The sequence below is a fragment of the Quercus suber genome, unplaced genomic scaffold (genome assembly GCF_002906115.3).
Source record: "Quercus suber isolate HL8 unplaced genomic scaffold, Cork oak 2.0 scaffold_288, whole genome shotgun sequence".
Taxonomy (NCBI): Eukaryota; Viridiplantae; Streptophyta; class Magnoliopsida; order Fagales; family Fagaceae; genus Quercus; species Quercus suber.
In genome coordinates, this window is record NW_027069744.1 from 1 (window position 1) to 18,287 (window position 18,287).

Sequence of the window (18,287 nt, forward strand, 5' to 3'; positions counted from 1 at the left end):
TTTTTTTTTTAATAATGCTTTTATATGTTTCTCTAGCTATGAATCTGGTACCATTTCAATCTGTGCCACCACAGTGGTTTCCAATGTTACCACCTAACCCGCCAACGTCAAGTGCTTTTTGGGAGTCTAAGAATGTGCAGGAACGGCTAAGAGAGCTACAAGATAATCTTGATCTTGCAAAAGCAATGTATGTCCCAAATTGAATGCAAATTCTTCATTTAATTGTGAAAGTGTTAGTGTCCCATTTGTTAGCAATTCATGTTCATTTTGTTTGTTATTATGATATCCTACATTGCACCAAGCTGGTACCATTTATGATGATTGAATTACTATTCTTAATAGGAAAAAAGAGCTAGAGATCTTGATGATGATTAAAGATGGTAAAGGATGTGTTCAAGATGAGGATTCTGGAACCAATGCCATTTTTATTGATAGGTTCAAAAAAATTTTGAAAGATAAGAGGATTAGTTTGGAATCCCAAGAGTCTCTCTCAGTGGATGCTGTGAATGCTTTGATGTCAAAATTAAGAGCTCAGCTTGAACCATTCAGAGTGATCGTGGATGAAGCAACTCCTTGGGAGGAAAAGTCTGCAGTAGTTAGATTGTCTAATAAAATACAGAAGAATAAAAGAAATAAACTTTGGAGAAAAAGAAAGAGGAAAAGAATTGCAGAAATGCTCACAAAGGTAGTTTCTTGTGCTTTGTTTTAGATGTCATTCCTGCCTATGTTGGACAAATGCATATTTTATTTGGTTCGTTTGACTTTTATGACATTTAGGAGCGTGAACAATTTGAACAAGCTGATAAAGAAGCTGATGAATGGAGGGCAAGGGAGATTGCCAAGGATATTGCAAAGCGGAAGGTACAGGAATTTTTACATGTTAGGCCACACTTTTTGAGCAGCATGTGCTTGTGTTAGTCATCCACTGGTTGCTGAGAAGTTAGATATCACTTTTTTGATCTTGTATGGTATGACATTAATTATTGATATAGGTTAGCAGCCAATGTAACATCTGTTTTAAAGAGTCTCTAGTTCAAATATTGCAGTGTTATTTTATCCTGCCAGTTCTGTGGAGTGGAAAAAAATTCATCCATTTTGATGGAAACAAATTAGGATTTTACCCCATACATGGAACCATTAAGGAGCTGATGATAGGATTAAACTAAATCAAGATGATAGTTATGAAATGTGGTCTGGGTGGCTTAAGGGACACCAATAAACCATGTTAAATGAGATTTATTTTCATGCTTTAACTAAAGATGTCGTCTCTAAAATTTTAGCAAACTAGAATAGTATGGCACTTTTTATGTAGCATAATCTAAATGCTGACATTAGCCACCACAAATAATGGTTCTGTCTACAAGAATAGCTGCACTCTTAAACTCCCTCTTTTCTAATTTAAACTCTGTACATTCTGTACTTCCTTTCTGGAACAGATTCATTCTATTTACATTTAGAAGTTCAAACTATGCCCATTTTATAGAATGTCTAGCATTTTCAGGAACATTTAGTACGTGTATGGAAACATTTCTGTTTCCTTTACAGTATTTTATAAATAAATGAAGGAGCAGAGAAATGGTTAAAACATAAGGTTTTCAATGGTGCATATCAATAAACAATAATCATCTGTATTTATTTATGTTCTGTCCTGCTTTTGTACTTACTGTATTTTCCTTTTCTTGACAGCAACATGTAAAATGTTTGCTATTCTGGAACACTGACATGATCATATGTGCATTATATCTTGCATTTATTTATTGTGTTGATTACTAGTTGGGTTTGCAATTTGCCTGAAGTGCAGGCTTAATAATTTTTTACTCCGCAACTGAGGCATGTGGGTTTGCAGGTAGAGAAGATGAAGGAAGTTGCGAAGCTTAAAGCAAAAGAAGAGAGAAAGAAGCTAGAATCTGAGGTGATCATTGGTAGAACATGCTACATAAATATGTTTTCAATAAGCGGAGACTGTTAAGATTCTTCTACTCATTCAATACTGAGCATGTCATTTGTTTGAATTATGGTAAAAGTTCCCATATGATGTTCCTGAAATGGTTTATGTACTACTATTCTTGTCTTTCCCTTTTCTCAGTTCAAGAAAACTTCATCCCGACTTTGAATTGGCTTGTGCGAATCCTTTTCCCACATTCTGTCTTTTCTGGGTCCGAGCCTGTGAACATTTTCTTGTCATGACTGGCATTGTTATTGACTTTCCTCTTACAGCTTTCTTACATATTCATGCAGAGATTAGTCTTTCCTGCAAATAACTGTACACTTTCTTATTCAGTGTTCAGATACTTTATTTTGTCGGCCATTCTTGCTTTACTTTTTATCTGGGATCCGATTTACTAATACCAAGTTTACATTAATTTTGATAGTTGGTCTCTTGCGTTGCCTGCTTAATTTGCAGTATATGATTTATATTAAGGTAGTGCTGCTTGTGGCTTAAAATAACACTTACCATCAACAACAAATCTACTAAACTTTTGATGAGGGTCCTTGGATCAAGTAATAGACTTATTCATCTGAATTGCTTCAACATCTTGTCCTCAATCTGTCTTTTCACATTCCTCTCCAACTGGTTCAATCTACCTTTTTCCCATAACATATACTGATATGAGTTCATTCGAAAATGAGATGCTGTTTATGTGTTTTCCACTAATGCCACTATAGAATCTCTAAAGAAAGAAAGAAAATACAAATTATATAAAGCACACTTTTATGTGAAATACCTTGCTTGGATAGCAATGATCTGATGTACCTCAAAGGGGACTACGATTTATGGACTGCTAGAGGGCTTCCACCCTTGCTGTCATCCAGACTCTGAGTCAGGGACCATGCTAAAATTTCCATTCTGTAATATTGTTGATCATTTGTGCTGATCTCTCTCTGACACTAGGTTCATATTTCAGCTTGAGCAGGTATTGATTGTGGAGAAGTTGCAAGAGTTACGTTCCATCAGGATCCAAAAATTGAAGAAACAAGGTTTGCTCTTTTATGCTTCTTATTCACCTTTGTACTTGTCTCTGTTGTGGCAACTGTTCTATTGCTTAAAATGTAAATCTTGTTAGTAGTAGATCAGGTTACCTGAACTGCAAAGGAATTGATTTTACATAATAAAAAATAGAATGTGAATACTAATTTATCATTACAAATCATGCCATGATAATTTTCTCAACATCGAAGTTAAATTTCATTGCAATTTTAAGTTGTTATTCTTCAACATCTATATTTGCAAAACTTACATTTTTTTTTTTTTGGGTGTTCCTATATATACTGCTCATGTACTTGGAAGCATCCTCTAAGATTTTTTTAATGAATAGATTTTATTTGTTACTAAAAAAAAAACAAATATATACTATCCTATATTGTACACGAACTTATTGTTGATTGCATATATATGTGCAGGTCATTTTCTCCCTGAAGAGGATGACAAGTTTATGGACAGAGTTCGGGCTGCCGTTGAAGAAGAAGAGCGCCAAGCAATTGCTGCAGCTGACACAGATGCTGCTAAGGATGCCATTGCAAGTGCGGAGGAGTCTAGGAAAACTCTCCTGAGTCAGGGACTTGACTCAAGAGATCTAAGCAGCGATAAAGACAGTAATATGGAAAGTGAAGACCAAATCATTGAGACTGAAAATAATAAAGGCTCTACTTCAGTCACTATGAGGGAATCTGAACCACAAGCATTAGAGGGACAAGGAATCAGTGGAGCTTATGACTCTGTGGCAAATCTACCGTTGGAGTTCTATCATTATTATCATGGCAGTAACACTGATATGGGCACACTTATTGAGGTGATTTTCTACATACTGCAATGTACTTGATGGCCTGATATTTCAGGAAGCATTTTTGTTCATTTTATGTGCACAAGGGTGCAAGTTTAATTAATTGCTTCCCAGATGGCCTGTAATATATAGCCCCATGTTGCCATGTACAAACCAGCATCCCCTCTTTTTGTTGGGCGGTGCTTGAACTGTTTTGTTCAGATTTGAATCATAACAAGGACCATTTCATGCAGGTGAGAAGAACATGGGATGCATATATAAGACCAGGAGGAAGGTAAGGATACTACCACTCCTCTTTGCTACATGCAGCTTGCTTGATATAATTATGATTATATTTTCCTTAAAAGGCAGCAGTGTATGCATTTGACCCCACAAATTTCAGCATCACCACACATGACCACCATACCTCCACCAGTTTTGCTAGTGCTTCAAATTTCAATCAACATTAGTGCCTCTCCCATTCATTCCACATTATGATTTTACTGCCAGCATTACCATTTCTAAATGCTGTCAAATTTGGTGCAGCCGCATACCAGGGCATTGGGTTCAACCACCACCTCCAGCAGATGAGACATGGGCATCCTACCTGGTGAGGTCTAAATGACAACTTGACAGCAGATTATGTGGCAGATTTTGCTGAAAAGATGGTGGTATGCTGCCCTTTTTAATAACACTAGTTGTAAATCCACTGCGTGGGAAAATGTAATATAATTATTTTATAAGAATATAAAGGAAATTTTGTAGGTTAAATGATGCATGTGTTAGTTAAATGTATTTTCTATTTTTATAAGAAGGAAATCTACAAAGAGAATCAATTTAAATTAGTCCAAAATGGACTGAATTAGACTGAATGGATCAAGTTAGACCGAAGTAGACCAAAATGCTACTAACTACATTATCACTAAAAAATAATTAGGAATTTGTTTATTATATTGTTGATATGAAACTAACCAATCATGTCAATTTGTAAATTTTTTAGTTAGTAAATGATATTGTTTAAATGTTCTTTTTACTATTAAGAATTTAAATGAAAACATTCATAAGATGCGTTATATAGAAGATTTTATTTTTTGGTTAATATTAATTTTTTTTAAAAGCTTAAATGACTTTATGTACTAATAGATCTTGACAAAATAATTAATTTAACTCATTTAACTATTTTCTTCTTTAAAAAAATAACTTATTTAATTATTTTCTAGTAGATTTTACAATTAAAATAGATTGAAGTAGACTGAAATGTTACGTTAATGTGGCTCAACAAGATATTTGTAAACTTAGCTTTTAGATATTATATATATATATATATTTGTAAACTTGTTTCTTAGTCTAGTAGTCACTTTATATATTAGATGTCTGTATCAACATGCTCCTCTTTTTAGTTTGTTCAACCCATTTAAAATCTTTGGTTTCTTTTATATGCTGACTCCTAAGCATACTGTCATGTACATTATTCATAGAAAGCAGAAGTAAGAGTTTAAAGTCACCTAGGAGTGTACGTGTAGTTTATAGTTTACTCTTTTGACAGCTTTGGCACAATGAGGAAAACTGGGGTAGTTAGCCTGAGCATGTTAGAGAGCTGGACCGGACCTAAGTTTGAAGCTATCAATTCAGAAACAAGAAAGTTTACATATGGGATCAAAAATCCATATGCAGGAAGGCTTATATATGGTTGCTACTTGTCACAGCAAGTTCTTGTTGGAAGTTGCGGCCAATCATCCTAGATATGAGATGAGACTCCGGAAACTGAATATTTTTATTTTTGCCTATTAAAGCCAGTATTTATCTTAGCAATAACTTTTCTTTTCTTTTTCTTTTTTCTGTAAAAAAACTTTATCCTGTAGAAATAAAGCTCATCTTCATGTTCTTAATCTGTCGCGCACACATGTACGTATGTATGTATATGATCGTCCATTTAACAAACAAATAAACTGGATATCAAGCACAACATACTTGCGACTCTTGTTGATTTTGTTAATTCGTGTAATGAGAAAATGTCTTCCATGTGACTTTCTCACATTCAACGATTTCATAGGTAATATGCCTAGAAAGAAGCGCAATCAATTTTTTTTTCCCTTTTGTCGATGGTAATTTAAACGCACCCAATGAGTCTTGAACTTGCGATCTCAACTCCTATTCAGGAGGAGGTGCCCTTTTAGTCAGTGCTCACTGGCCTCAAAACTCAAATCATTCTGTAATTGTATTATCTTGAGTTCATGTTAGATTGTATGTGTACTCCACTATATCCAGCTGCTCAAATGCATACTGCCTTGCATTATTTACATGTGGAACCTATAAAGCGTGTAAATTCTAGGACAACGTTTTAGACGCTTCTTTCTTTTCTCTGATATTCCCCAATTAATGAACTATATACATAGAAAGAACAAATCTTATATTTTGATCACATACAAAGAAAATAAAAGAAAATCTGGTAAACAAGCTGGATTTGTCAACATATACGAACCCAGCAGACTGACTTGCAGGCATATGCTTGCCACATAAGAAGGAATTCCCAAATAATAAAAACACATATAGACTGCTTCGCTGAGTAGCACAATGCTTGTATTGCTCTCCCACAACCCCATTTTCATGGTTTAGGCTGCTCCCAATTTTCTCACAAAATTTCCAGAAGGAATTGTCCGTGCACATATTTATGAAATCCAAAGAAATTTGAAACATCAATTTTTCCAGTGCATCAAAGAGTGTTTTTTCTAATTTTGCTTTTATAAACAACTACCATGGTCCTGCATGATGCGCGGATAATGCTTTAAACTGTTATATGAAAAACTTATATAGAATATCCTAAATATTTTAAAATAATAAGTAATAACATGAAGTAATGTTGCCATAACATGAAAAGTTTTTTGTTTAATTAATCGTGTAATACAAAATTAAGGGGATAGAGAATTTAAACTATAGAGAAAAAGTTACATAAATTAGAAATTAGTTATTATGTGGTGTAATATCTTCTCAAAAAAAAAAAAAAATGTGGTGTAATAAGTTGATTGTTTGTTTAATCATTTTTTTTTTCTGAAATTTTTAATCATAATTTTTGTTTCTACATTGGCTTGGAGTTAGCATAAAAAATTTGTAAATTCATGTAAATGTTTAGTTGGCTTATGGAAATATCATCTAAAATTTATGATGTCATGTTTATGTTATTGAAGTATGATAGTGGTAAGTTAAATACTCGGTGAAAATAGTGATATTCTATTATTAGAATTTTACTATAATCCAAAATATATAAAGAAGTTGGGTGTAAAGTTAAATGAAAAAATTATTCTTACAAAGTGCCACATGACAGAATTGTATGGTCTCTCACGTGATGTTTTTTCTTTCTCATATAATTTTTTTAAACCATATAAAATTCTTATATATATATATATATAATTAGTGTATACTTATAGATAATTAATGTGTATTCACTTCATTAACACATTCAATGATTATACATAAATGTAAACTCTGATCATGAGGTGAAAGTTTAAATGAGAGAGGCTCAACAAATGTGTCACTTGGCAGAACCTCATACTCTCTCACATGAGATCTCTGCTTTTATATATATACTAGTAAGTTTCCCGTGCGATGCACGGATAATGTTATAATATTTTATGTAAATTTGTTTTTGGAAAATATTATACATATATTATAGCATATTTATTATAAAACTTTGTTAGTAATGAGTTCATAATAAAAAGTAACAATTATAAATTGCACACATATATCTATTATAATTATTTTGTTCAAGTAATGAGCAATAATGAAAACAACTTGGAGTAATATTGTATAATAAAAGTTAATAAAAGCATATTAATTCATTCTATATTATTGATTTTTATTATGTGATGTAATAAAAACTTCATTACAATTATTTTTTTTCCTTCAATGCTTTGTTATTGTGATATGGTGACACTTGTTGTCATCATCAGTTTCTCCATCTTCAACATTTGAAAAGTCCGTCCATATTTGTTCAATTTTTGAACTTTCATCATTTTTTCCTTTTGTTGCATCATTTGTGTTAATTACTAATGAATTGGCACTGAGAGATTTTTGATTAGATCTTACAAAGTTTGGACTTTGTCACTAAGATTTTTTATAGGTATTTGCATTTATATTAAATTTTAATGATGTGACAGTTTTTTGTAAATTTTTTATTTATTAATTTTGGAATAGTGCAGCAAAAAGAATTAACATAGCATATTGAATTTTGTTTTTTTTTTCTTCCATACCTTTTTATCATTTGAAGGCGCATAAAAAATCTTAGCAACTATATAATTTTCAAAACCATCTTTTAGATCGAATTCATTCAAATGAAGTAGAGAAATCCATTTTTTTCCTTTTTTTTTTTTCAAATAACGTGAGATTTCTTCTCCAATATCAATATTTTTACAATAATTTAAATAAGTTGTACCTTAGTTTATTTTTCAGCAAGATCTCGATCTTGTAGATTTATTTAAGATTTTCTCGGCATCTTGATCAAATATCACAAACTTTGTTTTGTTAGTTGCATTAAAAACTTCAATTTAAATCTTGTATCTAAAGTAGTTTGCAATTGTATATATATATATAGTAGTTATAGTGAGATAAATATATTATAAATATTTGGAGAGTATGTAGTTAATGTGAGTGCCTCTAACTTTGGGATAGAAAGATTTTTTTTTTTTACATTTTGCACACCAAAATGATATTGTTTGTAATTTGACATTCATTTCACAAAGTATGTACAAAATGTAATACCAACCCATTATTGTATCAATGTAAATTATTATTGCAATACCTTAGCAGTTCACATCTTCCAATAAACTTTGAAATTAATATGTATTTTTTTAATGTAAATAATATGATCTATTATTATTTTTATACATAAATGATGAGTATAATTTGAAATAAGTAACAAACCTTTTTCGTAGGATCTCATTCAATGCATTTTATTTTTACTATTGTCTTCATATTATTTAAAGATAAATCCTCATATGAAAATTGTTTTGCATGTATTTTTGGTATTTCTTGTATAGGATCATGTTTTTTACCATTCCTATCATTGAATTTTTTTAAAGAAAATATTAAGTTAATGGCATTTTGTGAGATAGTATATGCTCTTTATTAGACTTTTTTGTTATTATAAATTTTAGAAATATGCACTTGTCAATTATTTCAGCAACCTAAGGGATTTCAATATTTATATATATTTTTGTTGCACTGGTCGATGATAGAGAATTTGTCTACATAAATTTCATAGAATATTATTAATAGACAAAAGCATATTGAATTGAAATTGGGGAAAAATGAAGAGATATTTCATGAGAATGAGATTTTCTAGAAGTATCATATATACATGGGGGAGGAAGAAGAGAGTCTGTAAGAGGATAAGAGTTTTTGCTTTGATTTACACGTGAGAATGGTCAAACTTGGGTCATAATATGTAAAGTAAGAACTAGGCCTGAGTTTTTTATAAGGTTTGGTCTACTTTTAAAAGGTAATCAATTTTATAGTGAATAACTTTTGGTCTAATTGGTCTAATTGTCAAGAACAACTCATATCAATATAATAGTAAAAATAAGTTACTATGATCTATTAGGTAACAGTAAAAAAAAACTTTATAAAAAGAGGTAAAAAATGCTAAATCTAATACTATATATAATAGCAGAAGCTTTAAGGAGGTGCTGCCACGTTAGGAAAAAAGGCTATCTAAAATTCAGACACATATAAGTTAAAAAGCGATACGTTATATTGTTTGGTAATGCTACAACACTGTTTAAAAGCCTCTCGTTTATATAATAGTAAAAATAAGTTACTATGATTTATTAAGTAATAGTAAAAAAAACTTAATGAAAAAATGTAAAAAAGGTTAAATGCAATAAGTTACTATGATCTATTGAGTAACAGTAAAAAAAAAAAACTTAATAAAAAGAGGTAAAAAATGCTAAATTTATATAATAGTAAAAATAAGTTACTATGATTTATTGAGTAACAGTAAAAAAACTTAATGAAAAAAGGTAAAAAAATTTAAATGCAATATTAGAGTGCCACGTGGCAGACCTCATGCACTCTCACATGAGGTCTCTGCTTTTATATATATACTAGTCGCAGACCCGCGCATTGCGCGTGTTAATTTTTATAAAATATTATTTTAGTCTCTAGACTTTATATAAAGAGTTTTAAAAAAAAAAAAGTTTCATCATATTTTTCATAATCTTGTCTATAACATTTTTTCCATTATCATATATTTATTGGTTGATGATTTGCATAAAATAAACATTAAATAAGAGGTAAAACTATTTATTGTGTATGTAAGAATTGATGTATGATATATATATATATATATTTATTTATTTATATAATTTCCCTAGTTAGAGTTTGATTAGTCTTAAGTTTAAATTTTGTATTATAATATTTAATTGTTGATTATTGATTTAATTAAGTGAATGTAATGGTTGATTTTATTGCACTATAAAGTTTTCAATGTCCTTTGTATAGCCATCTTTATTTTATTTATTATTCCTCTAGACCACCTTTTTATTTTCCAAATAACGGTTATTAATTGACGTTTGATTTCATTTCTTTTTTCTTCCTTCATTTATTCTTTATTACTTTGTATGTTCACTTGCTAGTTGTAAATTTATGGTTATCAATAAAAAATAGATATCATGGATGGCTTAAATAGTTATAGATATAGTTACGTTAGTGGTATGTCAAAGGTTTTTTTTCCTTCTGAATTTTCAAGAAAATATGAAAGGCATTTCTCTAGTTTGGTCTCAATCAATTAAGATATCCATAATATATTAATGGAAATAATAATGAGCCTTAAATATTTTTAATGTATGAAGTGGTTAGGTTAGTAGCATGTCAAAGGTTTTATAAAAAAAATTTAAAAATAATTCCAAGGAAATGTAAAATGCCTTTTTCATAAAAAAGAATTTGTGACTTTTTGAATGGTAGAAATATGATTGTTTTACTTACCTTGTTTATAGATTTCATTATTAAGTTATAAACATCTAAATTAAAGTAAATGAACATATAAATGCAAAATTATATGTAAAGTTACAACAGCACAAGATAAATATGTATAGATAATTTTTTTTTTTTAATTCATGAATCATTATTTCACTGTTTACTTTCATTTTGCAAAAAACTTTACACAAACTCCTCTTTTGTGACAACTTTTTTTTTTCTTTTTGCCGAAACAACTTAAGGATATTAAGACTTAAGTTAACACATGTGATAATTGTAAAACACGTCAATGATATGAAAAATAGAAAGATTTAAATATTTAAAAACATTTTTAGTAGATTGTAATATAAAACATTTTTTTCTCAATATTTTATGTAACTTTTGCCATAAGATCAATATTGTTGGCATCCTTTAAAGATGATACATAATATTTTTGAGAAGAAGAAGAAGAAGAAGTAGAGACAATGCTAACACATAATATAAAATTATTAAGCTTGCGTGATTTAAATTTGTGGCAAAAAAAGTATTAATGTATCTATGATAAAGTTTTTATCTAAATGATATATAGTAGTTCATATTTTTTTAGACTTGATTCAAAAAGTTCATTCTCAATAGCAATAAACATCAAATTATCTAAGTCATTCTATGTAATATAATAACAATATATTATTATACACTATATGTATAATGCAGTAGGATAATATTTAATCAAAGAGAATATAGAAGATAACAACTTAAAACACAAAACTAAATTACATCAACTCAAAGTAAAATTCTAATTAACACAAAAATTCATCAACCTAAAGAATTGATGCAATAAAAAAAAATCAAACAAAAAATGAAAAACAAATTGAGAGAGAGAGAGAGAGAGAGAGAGAGAGAGAGAGAGAGAGAAGTAACCTTTTTTGTGTGAGAAAACTATGCATAGAATGAAAAAGAAAATGTCAAATTTATAGTAAGATATTGAGAATAAGAAGAGTCAAAATAAAAGAAGATAAAAAGGTAGAGAAAGAATGATATTAAGATAGAAAGTAGTGGAGAGATGAAGAAGTAAAAGGAAAGGAGAGTTTTGGAAAATTAATAATAAAAATAATGGTTAAAAGATATTTTAATTTTTAAATAATTAAGTCACCTTAAATGAGAAAATGTTTAAAAAAATATATAAGAAAAATTGAAAACAAAAAATGATGACGTGGCGGCTGATGTGGCTCAACGTGAGCGTAGCAACATTAAATGCTACGCTTCAGCTTTTAGTAATATATAGATTGATTGATTATATAAAAAGTTGGTTGTAAAGCTAAATGAAAAATTACTCTTACAAAGTGCCACATGACAGAATTGCATGGTCTCTCACGTGATGTTTCTTTCTCTATATATATTTTTTTTTAAAACCATATATATAATATATATATATATATATATCACTTACATATATATAATTAGTTCATACTTATAAATAATTAATGTGTATTCACTTCATTGACACATTCAATGAACTAAATGTAAACTTTGATGAGATGAAAGCTTAAATGAGAGATGCTCAACTAATGTGCCATTTAGTAGAATCTCATGTTCTCCCACATGAGATCTTTGCTTTTATATATATATATATATATGTGTATGTATGTATATATTGATTGATATGGGTAGTCCATCTAGTTTCTTTAAAGTTGAAACTTCTGCTGAGTGTCCAACATTGAACTGTCTATGGTAAAACTTTCTAACAAGTTAAAAATTTTCTACTAGAATTACTGCTTGAAGATGGAATAAGTATATTGTCTTATTGCAATGTAGACAAAATTGTATGCTACCAAACTTTACAACATCCCATGCATTTGCAGCAGAACTTATCAAGAAACTCTATCAGGATTTATCAGATTTTCATCCAACTATAACAATGAACTGAAAGTAATTGATGTAAATCAATATTCACACAACCTAACTCACATTGAGAGTCCATAACCATAATTTTAGAAACTCCTGACGCTGAAATTCAGGGTCTGGAATAGCAGCTAAAAGTTCCACTTCATAAGGAGTAAAGTACCCTCGAGCAAATGCTAAGACGTTATTCTTTAACTTCCATTGCTTCTCTTCCACATCAATACCAATCTACAATAAGAGAAGTGAATCATATTAGCCTAACGTCAGTGTTTCTTCAACGCAACAGACGGATCAATAAATAGATAAAACAAAATCAAAAGAGAACCTAATGATCACACATGCAGAAGGTACATGTGGTCCATGAATATACAGAATACTTATTGGTGAATTCAGAGTCACTCCACAGGCTATTAAAGAAGAGGTAAGTGATATGTTGAAATGCAATGTTGGTAGGTGTGAGTCATCAACATCTTGCCACTCTACCTATTCACACATGCTATCATAAATCTTACACAAATTTGAAAAACAAAATGAACTTAATGAGATACGATGATAAGAAACAGCGAGCAAGGTCCATGAAAAAGAAGGAAACAAGTTTTATTACACATCAACGGCCAGAAAACAAACTCACCTCAGATTTACCATAGATATTCTTCTTAAACTTCAAGGATCTTGGATCGACTTGAAAATTTGTCTGATCTGGTAATAAACAAAATTGTTTAGATATACACCAACCTCTCTGTACAACATTTCTAAAAATTGGAAATCAGAACATTTCCTATGTCAAAAATAAATATTCAAGTATTCAAATAAAAGGATGTTGATAGCATTTAATAACCAAAAATACTTTCTGCATACATGTATACATAACTTAATACAGCAACTTGACACTTAAAATTTTTTATTTAAAAAAAAAAACCTTTGTTACTATCTACTTTGTACTTCATTAGACTAACAAAAAGTGCCCCTCAATACTACTAATCTACACCGTGAGTGAAATAAAAAAAATTTAGATTGCCACAACAAAAATACATCAAAACCATAGACTACACAATCTACATATAACTAAGAAGAACCACTTCACTATGTCATTTTGAACTCCCAAAAAGAAGAAGAAGAAGAACCTCTTTGCTAACTCGCCACATTTCACCTCAACAGTGCAATCTAAAAGAAAGAATTTGTAGGCCCATGCCCATTATTGGTACAGCACTCTTGTTACTTGTACTGCATGCATAGTGAGCCCATAAATAAGCCTACCTTGTAAAGTTTTACGTACAGTTGAATAATAAACAATTATTCTAACAAAGCAAGTGAAAAATAATAAGAAGAATGAATAAGAGAAAGCATTAAGCTAAAAAAAGGACCTACATCTTGCAATGGTAGTCCGAACCAATGCACAGGCTAGCAGGGCTCTTTTCTGGGGCTGATTACCACATATGCGAAACACATTTTCTTTCTCACATGGTGACAGAAGTTCCAAATATTGATTAAGAAGGCTTGTCCTCTTCACCTCATTAGCTATTATATACCATAAATGGGTTTCCCTGCAAACCCAAAATAGAAAAACTCNAAAACTTTTATCTTTTTTTTTTCCTCGAAAAATGCAAAAATCATGGTGAGATCCTTCATGACTACCTCTGATATTTCAAACATGGGATGAAACAAACAATCAAGCCAATATTCATTTTTAAGCTAATATCATGAGATACTTTGTAGTTTGTAGGCAGGGAATGGATCTCAAAGTGCCCCACATTAAACTGCCCAATGAATTAACACAATAAATTCCTATTATTATTCATCAACTACTAATCAAAATAAGCTAGACACATAAGTTATACGTTACAACTCAAATTTTTTTTTTTTTTTTTTTTGGATAACAACAACTTAATTAGTTGATTTGTTGGTTTGTTACTAATTTTAGTGAGGTTACTCAAAAAAATGAAGTATTGTCCTAATCAACCGATTGAATTTAGTTGATTACGCTATTATTACATCCAAATGGAACTTTAAAATAAGTAGCATTGGAAATTTCATCAATATTGCTTGGACAAAATTGGGAAATGCCCCATTTGGGTAAAAATAATAGCATAATGCCCTTTTCTCCAAACTATATAGGGAAATGCCCCTCTTTTGTAACTCGATTTTCTCAAAATCGAGTTATAAAAAAAAAATTTCTGGAGCCCTATAGCGGCGTTTTTAAGGACCTATAGTGACATTTTCAGGATCTATAGTGAGGTTTTGTAACTCGATTTCCATAAAATCGAGTTATAGGCAATTTTTTTAATTTTTTTTACCTATAACTCGATTTCTTATAAATCGAGTTAAAAAACGCCACTATAGGTTCTCAAAACGTTACTATAGGCTCCTAAAAAACGCCGCTATAGGGCCTAACTCGATTTTGAGAAAATCGAGTTATAAAAGAGGGGCATTTCCCTATATAGTTTGGAGAAAAGGGCATTATGCTGCTATTTTTACCCAAACGGGACATTTCCCAATTTTGTCCATATATATAAGGAAAATGTTAAATATACTAACAATTTTAGTACTAAAAACTTACAAATTTTGTAACTATGTAAGAGCATTGCCATTTACATCAGTCCATGTAAAAATTCATGTCTATTTTAGTATGAAAACCTACTTTTTCTATTTTACATATCTTTCAAAATATCTTATATTAGATTATCCATTTTACCCTACATTTCATTAAAATATCAATTTTTCTTAATTTTTTTTTTAATTTTTTCTCTTTTTTCACACACAACAACCACCATTCACTCACTTTTTTTATGCTCAACATACGTAAAGAAATAATAAATAAATAAATTCAAAATGATCAGTATCAATGCAAATTTACATGGTTACTATAATAAACTTATAAATTTACACAATTATACACATTGATGTGGGTCATTTTTAGGCAAAATTATGTAAATTCTACCTCTATCTTTTTCTATCATACAAAAACTAATGTGAATGCTGTACATGTTGTAAAAATTGTATATAAAAACTAGTGTCATACATTGGAGATGGAAGTTGTAGCGGGAACAGAGAGGAAGCAGAGAAGTTCCTTTGAAAGAAACAGCAACGTATATTCATCATAAAATTCAGCCTACACTTCAACAACAACGTGAAAAAAACATGCATTACGTAAACTAAGGCAAGCAACCTATGAAATATAATAAGATAATTTTACATCAAGAACGTTCCCAAGAAACGACATCGAGAATTTGAGACAGTGAAAGTGAAAAGAAAAACAAAATTCATAATTGAAAAGATTAAAGCTAAGGCTTTGAAGCATTTGTTGTTTCCCTGAACTTATATTCCCTCAATCATTGATTCTTACATGCGAAATCGCTAGAGACAGAAAGCAGGAAGCAGGTTACTTTCAAATGGAGCCCATTTGGTACATGTGATTAAAAACTGAAAATTGTTGTTTTAAAATATTTGTGAAAAGAAGTGTGAGTGAAAAAATGTATGAAAATACGTGTAATGTTGTATAAAAATCATCAATGATTATTATTATTATTATTTTTTTTTTTTTGCAACCAGTCATTGATTAATTATTACTGTATATAAGCTTAACTGAAATTTTGATCCACAACAAAGTATATATTAAAGATTGAAGCAATTACACATCCAAGTGTGCTTTTGTTGCTTAGTTCTAAGCTATTGTTATGCTACTTGTCGTGTACTTTATTTCGCTGTAAACTAAATTAAGCATCGTTTAGACTATTTATTAGTTACGACTTTACCACGTGTTGCTTGGTGATAGGCTGTTAGAGTTGACGGGAATTTCTGTTTGATGACTTGAGCTTAATCAGTTTTTAATGCTGTAGATTTGTACCGCACATTAGAGATTTGGCATAAAGCATTGACTTTGTAAGTCTTGTAGATGCGACAATTTTGTAGGATATTAATAGTTTCATTTTTGGATTCATATATCAATTTTCTAACTTGAGAAAAGTGCAGTGCTACTCATTTTACACGGAGCTTTGATTTGTCATCATCATTCATTACTTTATCAAAAAAAAATTTAAAATATTCAAGGATCATTAATATAGAATATTTAAATTAATTGGGATAATAGTAATCCCAGATTAATATAAATTTTGGAGGAGAAGTCAGTCATCTTATATCTAACCAGTAAGTCCTCTCTTGGTGCATTTCGTTTTGTTTTGGACTAAATGTGGGGTCAGGAATGGGAGTCTAGGAGAGGCATCAAATCAGAATTATTATGTTTTAAAGGGTTTTTACAAGGCAAAGTCTCGTAATCCCCATGAAATTTCTCAAGGAAAAACGAGCAAAGTTAATTGAGACTACCAAAGAAAATAGACCAAACTTTTCCTATGAAAATGTTTTGGAGAGAAATTTGGCTGCCCCATGGTCCCATTAGGAGGAAAAAACGGTCAATATCCCGCTGTGCTGTACGTTCTCAACCAGCAATTTAATGTGTGGTATATTGCTTTGAATTAGCACCAAAAGCTTTCTCATGATATCAACTTAAAAATGCACATAGGCTTGATTGTTTGTTTCAGCTTATGTTAGATATATCAGAGCTTGCCATGAAGGGATTTTCACCAATGATTTTTGCGTTTGGTGAAAACAAGAAAAGGATAAGGAAAAAGTTTTAAACTCTGAAAAGTGAAAATTGCTGTGATGAAATGGAAATTACCATCCATTTTCTATCTCTCTCTCTTCTTTTTCTTTTTTTTTTCTTTTTTTTTTCCAGACCACAAACTAGTTATCACACACTTTGTTATTGAATTAAAATTATTAAATAGAGTGAAACCTATTTTATACTAATAGTTCAAAAAGTATACTACCGCACACTCTTGGTGCGATAATTACTCCACAAGTATTAGTGTTTGTAGAATGTGGGGGGTAAGAGCAATAGTTACGCCTGATATTAATAACATGTTTTATCATGCATACAAAATAAGCATGGGTTTTTTTTTTTTTTTTATCTTTATTTTTTTTTTCTAAAAAAGGCTATTGCAATTGTGTTCATCCTTATAGGAATTTAAGCATAAATTAAAATTTTGTTATTTTTGACAATTATTTTTTCTTTAATTTCCTTTATAATTTCTTGTTTTGTATTGGTTTAAAAATTAAATGGATTTTTTTTTTTCCTGAAGCTTTAGAGCATGGACTTTAGATGAGATGTTCAACTCTTAAACTCCAAGCATTGACTATAAGTCCTATACATGGAACAAATCGAGATAAGAAATTAAGAATATAGTTCATTTTGGTCGGCCTTATAGCTTAATTTGTCTAGATATCAATTTTCTTCCCTNAAAGCTTGAGAAAAAAAAATCCATTTAAATTTTAAACCAACACAAAACAAGAAATTATATAGGAATTAAAGAAAAAAAGAATTGTCAAAAAGTAATGAAAATTTCATCTATGTTTAAATTCTTATAAGGATGAATACAATTGTAATAGCCTTATATTTATATATATATATATATATATATATATATAACAAGCCAAGATCAAACAAAATAATATGTTCGTGAACATGAGAGTTCGATTAACTATATATAATATTATATTTTTTATATGTATATTTGTCTAAAAATATTTTTATATAGATTTGAAACTGGATTGTATAAGTCTATCAAGGTTCATATGATATAAAATTATTATTTGTAGCTTACTAATGATATAAATAGTCTA

At 30.0% G+C, this 18,287-nt stretch overlaps 2 protein-coding genes across 2 annotated transcripts; one reads left to right on the forward strand and one right to left on the reverse strand.

The window, feature by feature from the left end:
• Positions 1-36: 36 nt before the first annotated feature.
• Positions 37-5,650, forward strand: LOC112010827 (U11/U12 small nuclear ribonucleoprotein 59 kDa protein; the record flags this gene model as incomplete). Its single annotated transcript, XM_065782055.1, is given in 9 exon segments — positions 37-187; positions 343-685; positions 778-861; positions 1,847-1,912; positions 2,907-2,979; positions 3,403-3,791; positions 4,016-4,056; positions 4,308-4,432; positions 5,308-5,650. Coding segments are annotated over 8 exon segments (1,224 nt in total). The 3' UTR covers positions 4,387-4,432; positions 5,308-5,650.
• Positions 5,651-12,580: 6,930 nt separating this feature from the next.
• Positions 12,581-15,707, reverse strand: LOC112026554 (uncharacterized). Its single transcript, XM_065782076.1, has 6 exons — positions 15,631-15,707; positions 13,980-14,155; positions 13,243-13,310; positions 12,995-13,094; positions 12,678-12,841; positions 12,581-12,619 (listed from the first exon to the last, which is right to left on the reverse strand). The coding sequence occupies exons 1-6, from the start codon at positions 15,705-15,707 to the stop codon at positions 12,581-12,583; spliced, it is 624 nt and encodes a 207-aa protein (XP_065638148.1).
• Positions 15,708-18,287: the final 2,580 nt, after the last annotated feature.